Source organism: Lactuca saligna, chromosome 1 (genome assembly GCF_052625555.1).
Source record: "Lactuca saligna cultivar CGN05327 chromosome 1, ASM5262555v1, whole genome shotgun sequence".
Classification (NCBI taxonomy): domain Eukaryota; kingdom Viridiplantae; phylum Streptophyta; class Magnoliopsida; order Asterales; family Asteraceae; genus Lactuca; species Lactuca saligna.
This window is the reverse complement of record NC_136417.1, coordinates 40,206,439-40,219,419: the sequence shown is the minus strand read 5'-3', so window position 1 is coordinate 40,219,419 and position 12,981 is coordinate 40,206,439. Positions and strand designations below refer to the sequence as shown.

At 36.3% G+C, this 12,981-nt stretch overlaps 1 protein-coding gene and 1 long non-coding RNA gene across 3 annotated transcripts; both read right to left on the bottom strand.

Annotated features, from left to right (window-relative positions):
- Positions 1 to 8,754: 8,754 nt before the first annotated feature.
- On the bottom strand, positions 8,755 to 11,044 carry LOC144997473 (dihydrolipoyllysine-residue succinyltransferase component of 2-oxoglutarate dehydrogenase complex 2, mitochondrial-like). 2 transcript variants are annotated; one of them, XM_078957395.1, is made up of 10 exons: positions 10,967 to 11,044; positions 10,524 to 10,637; positions 10,367 to 10,437; positions 10,048 to 10,270; positions 9,923 to 9,971; positions 9,753 to 9,828; positions 9,582 to 9,667; positions 9,257 to 9,497; positions 9,018 to 9,173; positions 8,755 to 8,905 (listed from the first exon to the last, which is right to left on the bottom strand). In XM_078957395.1, the coding sequence occupies exons 3-8, from the start codon at positions 10,395 to 10,397 to the stop codon at positions 9,381 to 9,383; spliced, it is 582 nt and encodes a 193-aa protein (XP_078813521.1). In that variant the 5' UTR covers positions 10,398 to 10,437; positions 10,524 to 10,637; positions 10,967 to 11,044; the 3' UTR covers positions 8,755 to 8,905; positions 9,018 to 9,173; positions 9,257 to 9,380. The 2 variants fall into 2 exon arrangements, with proteins under 2 accessions (XP_078813521.1, XP_078813514.1); XM_078957388.1 differs by lacking the exon at positions 10,967 to 11,044 and adding an exon at positions 10,753 to 10,857.
- A 57-nt stretch (positions 11,045 to 11,101) lies between these two features.
- On the bottom strand, positions 11,102 to 12,710 carry LOC144997466 (uncharacterized). Its single transcript, XR_013659811.1, has 3 exons — positions 12,159 to 12,710; positions 11,897 to 12,037; positions 11,102 to 11,799 (listed from the first exon to the last, which is right to left on the bottom strand). It is a non-coding gene; the product is annotated as an uncharacterized LOC144997466 (long non-coding RNA).
- Between the last annotated feature and the right edge of the window lie 271 nt (positions 12,711 to 12,981).

Sequence of the window (12,981 nt, the reverse complement as noted above, 5' to 3'; positions counted from 1 at the left end):
CAACGGGGCCATGATTGATTACGAGCGTCAGTTGGTGAAGTTTCGAACCCCAAGTGGGGGAGAATTGATTATTCATGGCGAGAAGGCCTCGCAGTGACCGACCCTCTGTTCGGCTGCGAGGGCAAGGAGGTTTTTATAGCATGGTTGCTCAGGATTTCTGGCTTATATTTCGGATACGAGAATAGAGGTCGTGACATCAGTGGGCAGTGGGCCAGTTGTACAAGACTTTTGGGATGTGTTCCCCGAAGAGTTACCAGGAGTGCCTCCAGAGAGGCAAGTGGAGTTTCGCATTAACCAGGTGCTGGGTGCCACCCAGATAGCGAAGGCACCATATCGGTTGGCACCACCAGAGATGCAGGAGTTATCTGTGTAGCTTCAGGAGCTACTGGACTGGGGGTTCATTCGTTCGAGCAGTTCCCCGTAGGGTGCACCGATTCTTTTCGTGAAGAAGAAGGTTGGATCGCACAGAATGTGCATCGATTATAGGGTGATGAACAAACTAATGGTAAAGAACCATTATGTGTTGCCAAGGATCGATGATTTGTTTGATCAGCTTTAGGGAACATCTTGGATTTACAAGATTGACCTTCAGTATGGGTATCATCAGATGAGGATTCGGGATGAGGACATACCGAAGACGGATTTCAGGACTCAGTATGGTCACTATGAGTTTGTGGTGATGTCGTTCGGGCTCACCAATTCCCCAGCAACGTTCATGTACCTCATGAACAGAGTGTGTAGACCGATGCTAGATCGTTCGGTGATTGTTTTTATCGATGATATCCTGGTATACTCTAAGACTAGAGGGCAGCATGAGCAGCATTTGAGGGAGGTGAAACCCTAAGGGCGGAGAAACTTTGTGCGAAGTTCTCCAAGTGTGATTTATGGTTGCAGAAGCTACAGTTTTTGGGACATGTCATCAATCAAGAGGGTATTTCGGTTGTGTTGGGTTATGAGCATTCTAACACTCCTAAGTGTACATGCAACCCTAAATACCTTGGATCTATGTTTTCTCTATTATACATGCAAATATGAACATCCAAGGTATTATCCTAATCTAGCATACAAAACTATCAATATAACAAGATAGAATACATACCTCTTTGATGTAGAATGTCTTCATGAAGCTTGAGTGCCTAGTGCCCCAAGTGTGACACCTCAAATGGTTCACACAACACCAAATACACTTGGAATAACTTGAGAGAATTCTACACTTCATGAAAATCGGCTAGCCCTTTCTAGAATCATACTAGTGGCCGATTTTCCTCAAGAATAAGATGCTTATATAGTTATACAATTAGGGTAAACTCTAATTGTCATGACTTTCCATTTCCTTGGATCCATGGGTTCAAATATACCATGGAGCATCATATGGGTTTTGGCCCAACTAGATAATCCATGGAGCATTAGCCCACTATACAAGTATGGATGATTTACACAATCAACCCATATATTTAATTAGTCTTCTTTTGATCACTTAATTAATCCTAGATTAATTCTTGATCAATACTAATTAAATAATCTTATTATTCTTATTATTAATATACTAGAACTTATAATATATTAATAACCATAAGTGTCTTATTTCTCTCATTATAGTCTATCCAAGTGCATGATGCCATGCAACCCAAATGGACCATGTCGGGTCGGGTCAAGTCTTACCAATTATAGTTATGGATTTAGACATTAATCCAACAGTCTCCCACTTGGATAAGTCTAAAACTATTATTGCGTATGACTTCAGGAACCAACTGGCAATCGTAGCTCTCAAAAGCTTCTGTCGAACTCTGACCTTGTCGATAAACGCTGACCTTTGTCAATGACTTGTCCATTAGATAAGGGATCATATATTCCTCCATTCTAGATATCATATGGACTGATACATGGATTATAATCATTCTCTCTGTCCATTTGTTGTTTCCTGATTTCCGATTTATGACGACTGACTAATTGAACAAATTAAATTAGTCCTGGCCCGGCCGAGCACTTCCATTTGTCATCATCAAATCATCGAGGGGCCCACAGATATCGCTTTCATCCCGAAGGTAAAAGGAATGGATAAACGTCGACTCATATGGCTTGTTCTACTACTTGTTGAATCATACACAAAGGCACGTTTTATAGCACCGAGTTACCAAATGCGGTTTCGTGCAATCAATGTACAACCAACTCATAGTAACAACTCATATCTCTAGGTTTGAAGAATATAAGATATTATCGTCTCATGATCACTCGTGATAAAACCCATGAAGTGATTCCAATGAGCGCGGGTTGAATCCAATACTTAGAACTTATGAGCACTCATGAGTGTTGTAGCCCTTTGTCCAACACCTAGGACCTCTACAAGCCAACCCATGACAGTCTTAATTCATATCTACTTCCAACATATGACCGACTGTGGATGGTTTGAATAACTTAGTCATTCCGGAAGAATAACCTAGTTTATTCGGGAAGTCAAAACATGCAAAGTGAAACACAATAATAATTAAATCCAATATGGTATCAAAACCTATGAACATAAATAAAACACCTTTTATTTATCACCATATGATTACACATTATTCATTGTATACTGTTTCAGCTATCAACTTTATTCTTGAATTTAAAACAATAGTTGTCCCATGCTCCAAGCATGTACACTATGTTTTTCTAAACACTAGTCATGCCACACACTAAGTATGCATACTATGTTTTTCAATGATCTTTACTTTGTGAACTAGATCAATTGAACATAACTTCAATGATTCTCTTTTCACACTCCCAAATCCTTATTGCAAATGCAAGAATTCCAAATTCATGCCATTTACTGAAATCTTTTAGATTCTAAACTTATATGCATTGATCCTCTTGTAATGATTATGCACAAAGTCAGAAAGACTTGACAACAACCATTACAGAGCATTCCAAAGGAGATCAGCTCCTTTGAAACATCCTTCTTGCATTAAGTTTCCTAATCTTAAACAGATTGAAAATTCTAACTTTGAAACATTTCCAGATTCCATTTTGACTATCACTTCTGAACAAGAGTTGCCTCCTTACAGATTATGTCAATATGGTCCTTCCAGAATTATCACTATACTTCCAACTTTCCTTGAGCAACCAATCTTTGGTAAACCTTAGATTGTCCTCGACAATTGTGTAATCCTTTTAGTCAAATCCAGTTCTAAACCTTTTCCCTTCTTAATGCCCCAGGCATTTGGAAACTTTTAGAACGGATAACTATAGCACATGTAACCGATCCTATATCCGAAGCATATGGGACACGATTCATGATGTCTCACATAAAGACTAAACCAGTCTTTTGTTATAACATTTCCATTTCTATTTGCCAAGTTCTCATAATTCAGATTATGAAAAGGGCTGCCGTAATCATAATCGAATTTTAGAACGCAAATAATGGACCCATATACAGAAGTTCCTTATGTTGAGCCATTCCAACATGAAATTCATATATATATCCTTGACTAAATGATTAAAACCTCACGATCTAAGCTTATAGATTTGAGATGAAGTATAATTTCCTCTCCCTTAATTATAGCAAAACAACTTTTCCCAATTGAAACCTTTTGTTTTCTATAATTGACATTGCTAACTTGCAATCTTTATCATAATTATCATGCTCCCACTAACATGATGATTATTAGCATAACACTTATGCTCCCACTAGCTTTGACATGTACTCAGAAATCAGCTGACTTTCTTACCAAAGTTTAGATTTCTAATACTAGATTGTTTTGATAAAACTTTATCAAAAAACATACACCTTCCCTTAGATAGCACACTTGTATGTCTAAACAATTATGAAGAGGGATGCCGTAATCATAATGGTTAGACCTTTTTGCCACTTCTCACAAGTCCAGGTTAGTATGCCGGTAAACCACACACGCTCCACTAACGACTTTGAGAATGCAAATATCACAATTTCTATCTAACTAAAATCTACTTAATGAAAGTGTTTCCTCACCATCATTTTCATGAATCGGAGAGAAACCTTATGACACTTAGATTTAATGGTGTATGTGTTCTTATCCATGTGAATTGTCAAAACCATAGTCACAAGACAAAGATAATGACAAATACAAAACCATATGGATTGAACTCAATCTTAATTTCTTGCCACCTGGCAGCTCAAGGGCCTGCCATTGCTTCTAAGTTGTTGTGCAACCAATTGAGAACTCTAAGAACTCAACTTTAACTGGAATGGGCACAGACTATGTCAACACGATAGGTTATAAACCTCAAGTCGTGTGCTAGTGAAGAACTTTAGGTTTTATTCTTGATTAGTTCTTGAGACTTTCAAGACCTTTAAGACTCCCACTGTCCTCTTGACCTATAAGACTCCCTTGTCAAACATCCAAGAGATAGTGTGGATTCTAACCAAGACAAACACTTCACACAATTGGCCTTAGTTGGTCTTTGTTTTATCCAAAACATCACAACTTACCAATTTCAAATGTACAAGAGTAGAAAAATTTTACTCTTACATTTGATACGTGTTTTAAACCTTCTTAAAGACATGTCACTCAAATTACAATCTTGGAGTATGACTCTAAGACTTGTATTGGAACGAAGTATGAGTCATCTTCTTGATTTAACCATTTCAACAATTCAAGATCCCTTCTTCTTAGTCATAAGAATGCACTAAGACTTCCTTAGAGAACTAATTTTGATATGGTTTCTTAATCATTAAGATGATCACAAAACTGATACTAAAGTACTCTCCCATCTTTTCAGATTTGAGAAACTTTTATCCTTCTGCCTAATTTGATTCTTCTTATTCGCTCTGCCTTACATTGGAACCTTTTCCAATGTCTCAGAATTACACTTAAGCTTGTAAGTATAACCATATTTACTGAACTTTAGTAAACTATGACGAATAGCCTTATCAATCTTTGTGGTGGACTTAATCAGTGCACATGACTGTGTACTCGATCCCTTAGTCCATTACTTGACTCACACATCCATGTGAATAAGTAGTTAGTCTTAATTTTCCAATACTTGAAAGTTCTCATTCATCATGCTATACAACTTGCATGATTCCAAGTTTCGGTCCAATTGAGACTTGGTGATGAGAATCTTTCCTTATTTGGTAAATTTAGACATTACCACAAATGAAGGAATCAATTTCATATTTCCACTCTTGCTATTAATGGAATCATATAAGCAACAATTTTTTTCTCAAATGCCATTGTAAGGATATTTTAAAATAACTTAAATGAAAATTTTTCTTTTATTTTAAAACTATGCGGAAAAACTTATCCTTACAATCCATATGAAAACTTGTTGTTATCTATTCCTAAGCAATATCTCATAACTCCTAAGAAGTAGCTCAAGAATCCGATTTTTCAAACTACACGATAGAAATCCATCTATGCGATCAGATTCAGCATATTCTTTCTTTAAGTTTCTTCACTTTTCTTTGATTCTTACAACATCACCATGTGACCCAGTCACATCATGTATTAAGAATCTCAGAATAGAAACTTAGCAAAGTTAGATTAGTGGACTTTACCTGAAGTAGAGTCAACCTTATTGACTTTAACATCCTTAGGTAAATTTGGTAGCTTCGCAACTAATGACCCTTCCTTTGGCAATATATACATATGGACCCTTTGATAATGGTACACGGGACTATCACAAACTTAGCTTTTCTCTTTACCATTTGGTCAACCTAGTTGACTATGGTCAACCCCTTTCCTTGGGAAGAGAATGCTTTTTCTGTATTTCCAGTGTCACCATTGTCAATGTCCATAAAGTTTCAGGAAGTTGATCTTAACAAATAGATAAGATCATTAAGGGTCTTGTCATAGTCTATTTCATAGGTGTCCCAAAGGAACTCACTATGTGACTTAGAAAGTGATTGAACCACCAACTTTCTCAAGACTTTGACACCCAACTCTCCTGGCTTGTCAATATGTGACTACATCTCCAAGATGTGACCACACCAAGACCTTTACTTGCCAATAGGGCTCGAGTGACTTTAAACTTTTAAAGAACTTGTGGGGTAGGGAGAATAATTGGAGGAGGTGAAAGAAGTATGATTTCCATGGAACATCATCTTCATTTAGGAAAGCTTGTTTCAAGAGATTTGGGAAGATCATAAATGTCTAACCATACATCTTTTGGGAGATATTCAAGATAGTTGATATTAAAGTCCTTAATATAACACCCAATATGAAATATTAAGGCTAGGACCCATCAAACTATTTTATAACTTAGAAGAGGTATGTCGTAATCCAAGCTATAAAATAATTTGAAGGTAGGTGAATGACGATTCACCAATTTCCACCAAGATAAACGAAATGTATTATTAGGTTTTAATTGGTTTTGAAACTCCTAGATCTTTTGAGATTCATTGAACTGTTCAATGGCATGTTTCAAACTCGAGTGTGCCCTTCAGGTTTTGTGACTGGGATGCCGAGGATCACAAAACAAGGTGTGAAGTAACCATGCAAATTAGTTGGTACCCTTAATAAATTACCCCTCAATCGATGTGCCGGTTAACCACACACGCTCCATCGATACTATGATAAATATTAAGTCACCCTTTACCTACCTTGTTAAGTCCAAGTTAGTGTGCCGGTTAACCACACATGCTCCACTAACGACTTAGACAAAGTGTAAAGTGTAATTTCATGGGTTAGCACCTTATTCACATTTCCCTAAGTAACTAAGATTGGGAATTATTAAGAGTTTAGTTACTTAGTACTTATCATTAATACTTTTAATGAAGGGAGAATTCTAGTCCTGTCAAACCCGTTCGGCTAACGACCCTCCACCAGTCAAGCAAGCGGTGGGTGAGAGTGGACACCCATTAAGTTGCCATTTTATAGGCAACAACCTTATACCCACCTTATAGACCGGCTTCGTGAATGAGGCGTACTAGCGGTAAGACTGACTTTACTCTTATACATATATATAAATATTATTAACTTATAATATTATAAAGTATAAGGGTTGAATTTTAACTTTTAAAATTCTAAGGGCTAACTTGGATTTAAAGTATTCATATGAGAAAACTTTACGAATTCCTAAACTTGAGGGCAAGTTTTGAAACTATTCAAAACTAATTAATTCCATAACTTATGTATTTAAAGTAGTTTTAATCCAAAAACTCTTCAAGTTCCATAACTTATGGAAGACTTTAAACTAATAAAAGAATTAACTTTTCTTTATTTTTATAACTTATGGAATTAATTAAGGTTACATTATTTATTTTTTATTTATTTATTTAATGAAGAGACTCTTGGTCCTCCATAACTTGAGGACAAATTATGGAGTCATAACTCCAATTAATTAAAACTATACTCTTCATTTTTTGTAACCTTTGCCAACTTTATGAGTTTTATGAGTCTTTAATGTGACTCTTCATGTAACTTGAGGACAAGTTACACAAACACATTTTATACTCAACTCTTAGATTAAAATGGATTGAAAACAACTATTTCAGTTAACTTTTCTATTAATCTAAGCAACTCATAAGAACAAGATAATTCAAATCAAACTTTTTCATGTAATTAGTCTAACCTTTAAACTAATACAAAACATGAATCTATTGACAATTATCTTTGAAAATGGATTAGCATGAACATTACCACATTAAAAAAAACAAGTTTATAAGTTCAAAAACAACTTAGGGTAATGTTCCTAGTCCATTTCTAGCCAAAAACCTCGAAAATATGTTGTATGGGGTCCAACTCGTTGAGTGCATGAACATAACTCGGCGAGTTGGATGCATTTTGCCTTGGACTCGTCGAGTCCCTTCATGGACTCGGCGAGTCTGCTGGGCTGACAGCACCAATTTCGATTTTTCAGCTTCTATTGCAAGTATAACAAGAAAACAAGCCTAGTCTCTGATACCACTGTTGGGTTATGAGCATTCTAACACTCCTAAGTGTACATGCAACCCTAAATACCTTGGATCTATGTTTTCTCTATTATACATGCAAATATGAACATCCAAGGTATTATCCTAATCTAGCATACAAAACTATCAATATAACAAGATAGAATACATACCTCTTTGATGTAGAATGTCTTCATGAAGCTTGAGTGCCTAGTGCCCCAAGTGTGACACCTCAAATGGTTCACACAACACCAAATACACTTGGAATAACTTGAGAGAATTCTACACTTCATGAAAATCGGCTAGCCCTTTCTAGAATCATACTAGTGGTCGATTTTCCTCAAGAATAAGATGCTTATATAGTTACACAATTAGGGTAAACTCTAATTGTCATGAATTTCCATTTCCTTGGATCCATGGGTTCAAATATACCATGGAGCATCCATGGAACATCATATGGGTTTTGGCCCAACTAGATAATCCATGGAGCATTAGCCCACTCACTACTAGAAAAACAGCCTTTTACGACGCTCATTGCGCGTCGTAAAACGCTCAGACGACGCGCAAATGCGCGTCAAGGAAGGCCCTGTCATAACGAGAGACGACGCGCTTTTGCGCGTCCTCTATAGACGACGCGCATTTACGACGCTCATTTATGACACGCAGTGCGTATCATTGAAGTTGCTATCAAGAAAGGTCATGTCATAAATGAAGATGACACACATTTTTGCGTATCGTAATTTTAATTTTTTTTTTAAAAAAAATTATTTATAAGTTTACTAATTTTCAAATTAAATTTGCATTTCATGTCTCATAATAGAAAATAAAATACCATATACAAAAAATATAATACATTGCACAAAAGTTAATGTCATACAAATAATCATTCCAATAGTAGACAAATGGATAAATCTCAAAGGGTTCAAAAATATGTTTGTCTTCTAATAGAACTTATACACAAGAAATTAGTGAATCTGCTATCGAACTTAGACACAAGAAGGTGTTTGAATTCATAAAAGGTCTCAGCAACTGAATTGGCCCCGGAAGCTTGTGGTTTTACTGCATTTGAACCCAAAAGAACTAGAGTCTCAGGAAATCATATTGGCATATAGTAGAAGCAAAGCCCCTCTAATAAGATAAATATGATTGGATGAAAAGGTTTGTACCATACATGAAACCCATTCAGCAAATGATGGATAATAAAGATCTTTAAAGTCCTAAAGGGGTTGTGAAATTAATGCAAATATCCGTTTCACTTCCAAGTGTCGCAAACCTCCATCTGTAATAAGTGTGAATGAAAAATTCAAACGTTCCAAATTCACCAAACCTGCAACAATCAAGATCATGTAAAAGTCAACTCCAGGTCTAAGGGTCAAACAAGATTGGATCATGATCAAATATGCTACTAACCAGAGAGATGACAAAGACCATTGTTTCCAAATTCTGTATTAGACAACTCCAAACATTTCAAATGAACAAGGCCTGAGAAGTAGAATAGGTGTAAGAATATTTTGAGACAACGGAGGTGAGTTCTTTACTCCGTTGGAGTCCTAACAGCAATACTGATATCAATATTATCTCTATATATGATATCATCTCCATCAATAACAACATTAATGATTGGTTGATTTTGTAGCCCACTAACAGCAGCCTGAAAAATATACTTCAACCATAATTAAATAAAAAAAAGAAAAAATAAAAATGCAAGAGAATTGATTTGTAAGCTGTAACTTACTTTCACAAATCCAGACATGAGCCCAAATTTCACTCCATGCTTCTCAAGGAAAGCTTCTTCATATTTAGATCGAAGTTTCATTAAATCTATCCTAAATTAAATAACATAAATTTTAAATCATTGAAAATGTAATGTGAATTATTTAAATATATAAATAATATCATCACTTACATATCGACTTCATCAGACGCTTACTCATTACAACCTTTGTAGGTGGCTCCACTATATCTCCCTCTTTTGCAACAAACTAAGTTATGGTTAAAAGGGTATATCAGTAATTTTAATAAAGATGATAATTCTATAATTGTGATTTTTGAATTTATACTAAAATTACAATTTACCTCTTTGATAACTCCAGCTTCAGGACTACCAACATCAATTGTCACCTGCCTGATTAACAAATTTAGTACTCATTATCCTTGTATGTGCAAAAGACGAAAATGCCCTCACCATAAAAAAATAGTACCTTATCAGTTTTGATTTGGTCAATTGGCACATATAATCAACTTCCACATGATCTCGAGGTTCTATGAACAACAAAAGAAAAGTTTTCAGAAAAAAATAATTATAAAAATGAAAGAGAGAAATAATTTGGCTATTCAATTTCAACATATTCTTTACAAAGGCTGCTAAAGTGCCATCACTAATGGATTCTCCCACAAAAGGGACAACAACATCAACCAAGTCACCTTCATAACACAAAAAAGGATATAATTTAGTCATTATAAAAGAAAAAAAAAGATTAATATGGATTGTATTGAATTTACTTATAAGGAAAAAGATACCACTGTCTGAAGAAAAAGATCGGGTCCACATTTGTGTTGAAAATTCTGTTTTAAGTGATGATACAACATTCCTATATAACAACACAAGTTTCTTCAAAAAGGGTTATTGAGTGTGTGTGTGTGTGTAGATAGAGAGAAGGTACAAAATTGTATCAACCTTAAAAATTTTGAATCTGTTCTTCAGTTGCTGTTCTTGCTTGTTCTTTTCTTATTAAAGATTCCTCTTGCATTCTAGCCAATTCAGCATTGTGTTGTCTTTGAGCTTCATGATCTGTTTGCAGATACTTTATACAATTGAAGATGGAAAACAGGACTATAAAAAATGTAGTGTGTGTGGGTATTTGAGAGAAAGAGAGAAAGAGAGAAAGTGAAAGAGATTCTCAAACCTGCATTCTTTTCCTAGCTAATTCATCTTCATAACTTAACATTTGGGCTTTAACTTGTGATTGTTTTTCTACTAAATTCATTTGATCTTCTGCAAGTTTACGTTGCTGTTCGTGCATATGAACATGATTATTAACTATTATGTAATGTAATTCCCAAATAAAAAAGACAAAAACAGACAAAAGCATATGAAGGTTGACCTAAAATAATACTCACGATAGCAAGTTGAGCCTGAATGGCTTCCTGATGAGCCTTCTCTGCAGCCAATTCAGCAAGACGAGCCTTTTCTTGTTTCTCATCACCTCAAATACCTAAAAAAATGAACCAAAATCCATGTATTACCAATGCAACTGGTAAAAAAATTAAGTAGTACATAACAATGAGAAACAGAAAAACAACCAAAGTACTACCATTGCCTGCAGAAAGAAAAAAAACGTTAATCAGTAGAAATTTTTTTAACATTTAAAATCGAATAAAAGAATTGGCTAGACATAAAGAATCTGTTAAGTTGGCACATGCATAATGGCCTTGTGGTATACTCTTCATTAATCAAGTAATTTAACCTAAAGCTATGTGTGTATGTTGATTAATTTATTGATTGTTTCTTATTGATCATTAAAGGAGAAAAGAAAAGCTTGAATTCGGAGTTGTGGCATGCTTGTACAGGTCCTCTTGTTTCCCTACCGATAGTAAGAAGTCCTTCTCTTGATGTTTCCCTTTCCTGAATCAAAAGACAAAAGTGCCCTCGTCAAAAAAGGCTAAAAACAACTTATAAACATTTTTACACCAATGGAAGTTGTCTTCAGTTGCTCCCCAACTAAGAAATTGAGTTCAACAACATTATTGACCGATGCCAAGAAGTACAATCAGGTCCTTGTGTAGAGTGACTACAACATAAAGCCCGAGTTTTTCATCAAAAGCATGTTGCCCTAGCTCACGGTATCTGTCAAATCTTTTTCCTGGAACAATTTCATGTCATTTCCACCATTTGTCATAGTGTGTAGAGTGTAATCACCCAGGATAGGACTAGTACTGTGATTCCAAAGCCCCTGAATCAAGCAGATTGTATATTATGAAAGTGGATTTTGTGTGAGGATTTTCACCGAACATGTTGTGTGCATTGTTTAAACCAAAAAAGAATCTTACAGAGAAGACTTGGATTGAAGGAAAAGTGATACCATCCGAGTTGAGACAGGGCGTAAGGAAGACTGAGGACACCGACACCAACCATGGCAGTGATATTGTGAAAGGTTGAGTACCACCGCTTTGCATTTCTGGAGGATGTCACTGGAAAGAAAAAACCATTTGAGTCTTTTGCACTACCAGGCTCTAATTCCATGATTTTAACAAACTAATTCTCGGATTCGACCATTAGGAAATCATTTGAAGCTTAATGATGATCTCTTACCTGTTGTAGCGAAGGAGATGCAGGCAGAGTCTCGTTGACGGGTGGCTGGTAGGCCGGCGATGGTGGCGGAGAGGATAGATGGGTCGGAGGAGAAGGTGTTGAGGAAAAGATCGTAGAGGAGGGTGGAGGAGCAGAGTTTGTTTCCTAAATGTAAAGAGAGAGAGAGAGAGAGAGAGAGAGAGAGAGAGAAAGAGAGAGAGAGAGTGTGTGTGTGAGAGATGAGTGGGAGATGATGGTGGACTAGAGGTAACTGGCGAGGGATGGTTCGGATTCGGCATCACGGCGAGCTTCGGCTTTGATTTTGTTCCAGACCCAGTCGCATTCGTTTTCTCCGCAGTTGACGGTGGTTTGTGGAGACGATGATGACATCGTGTTCTGCGATGTGGCGTTCCGATCTTGAACTGACACCTTGAGATGGCGGAAGTGTTCGCTTAGGCACTTTGAACTCTTAAAGCTTATGAGGTTCGATGCTTGTGGTGGCGGCTTAGGGATTGCAAATAGAAGGGAGAGAGAGAGAGAGAGAGATAGAGAGAGAGTGTAGAGAGAGTCGAAGATGAGATGCTTAAAGGATTATTAGGGTTTTTTGGTAGAGAATTTTAGAAGGAGAAGAAGGAGATGCATCAGGCGGGGTGTTTAATTTTTTAGGAATTCATTCCCCAAGATAACGTGCGCGCCTTCCTTAAAAAAATATAAAGCGACACGTTTACACGACGCCCTTTTCTATGATAGGTGCCCTCCGTGTTTTTTTTATTTATTGGACACTAATTTTAGGGCACGCACTAATACTTGTCCTCTATCCTTCAAAATTTGCAAAACTAACATT

What these genes read in the sequence shown, in the direction of transcription:
- LOC144997473 (XM_078957395.1), bottom strand. Translation starts at nt 10,397, where the DNA reads ATGTGGACCCGATCTTTTTCTTCAGACAGTG. An exon ending in ACCAAATCAAAACTGATAAG is followed by an intron (nt 9,972 to 10,047) that starts GTACTATTTTTT and finishes TTTGTTAATCAG; the next exon opens with GCAGGTGACAATTGATGTTG. An exon ending in GCGTCTGATGAAGTCGATAT is followed by an intron (nt 9,668 to 9,752) that starts GTAAGTGATGAT and finishes AATTTAGGATAG; the next exon opens with ATTTAATGAAACTTCGATCT.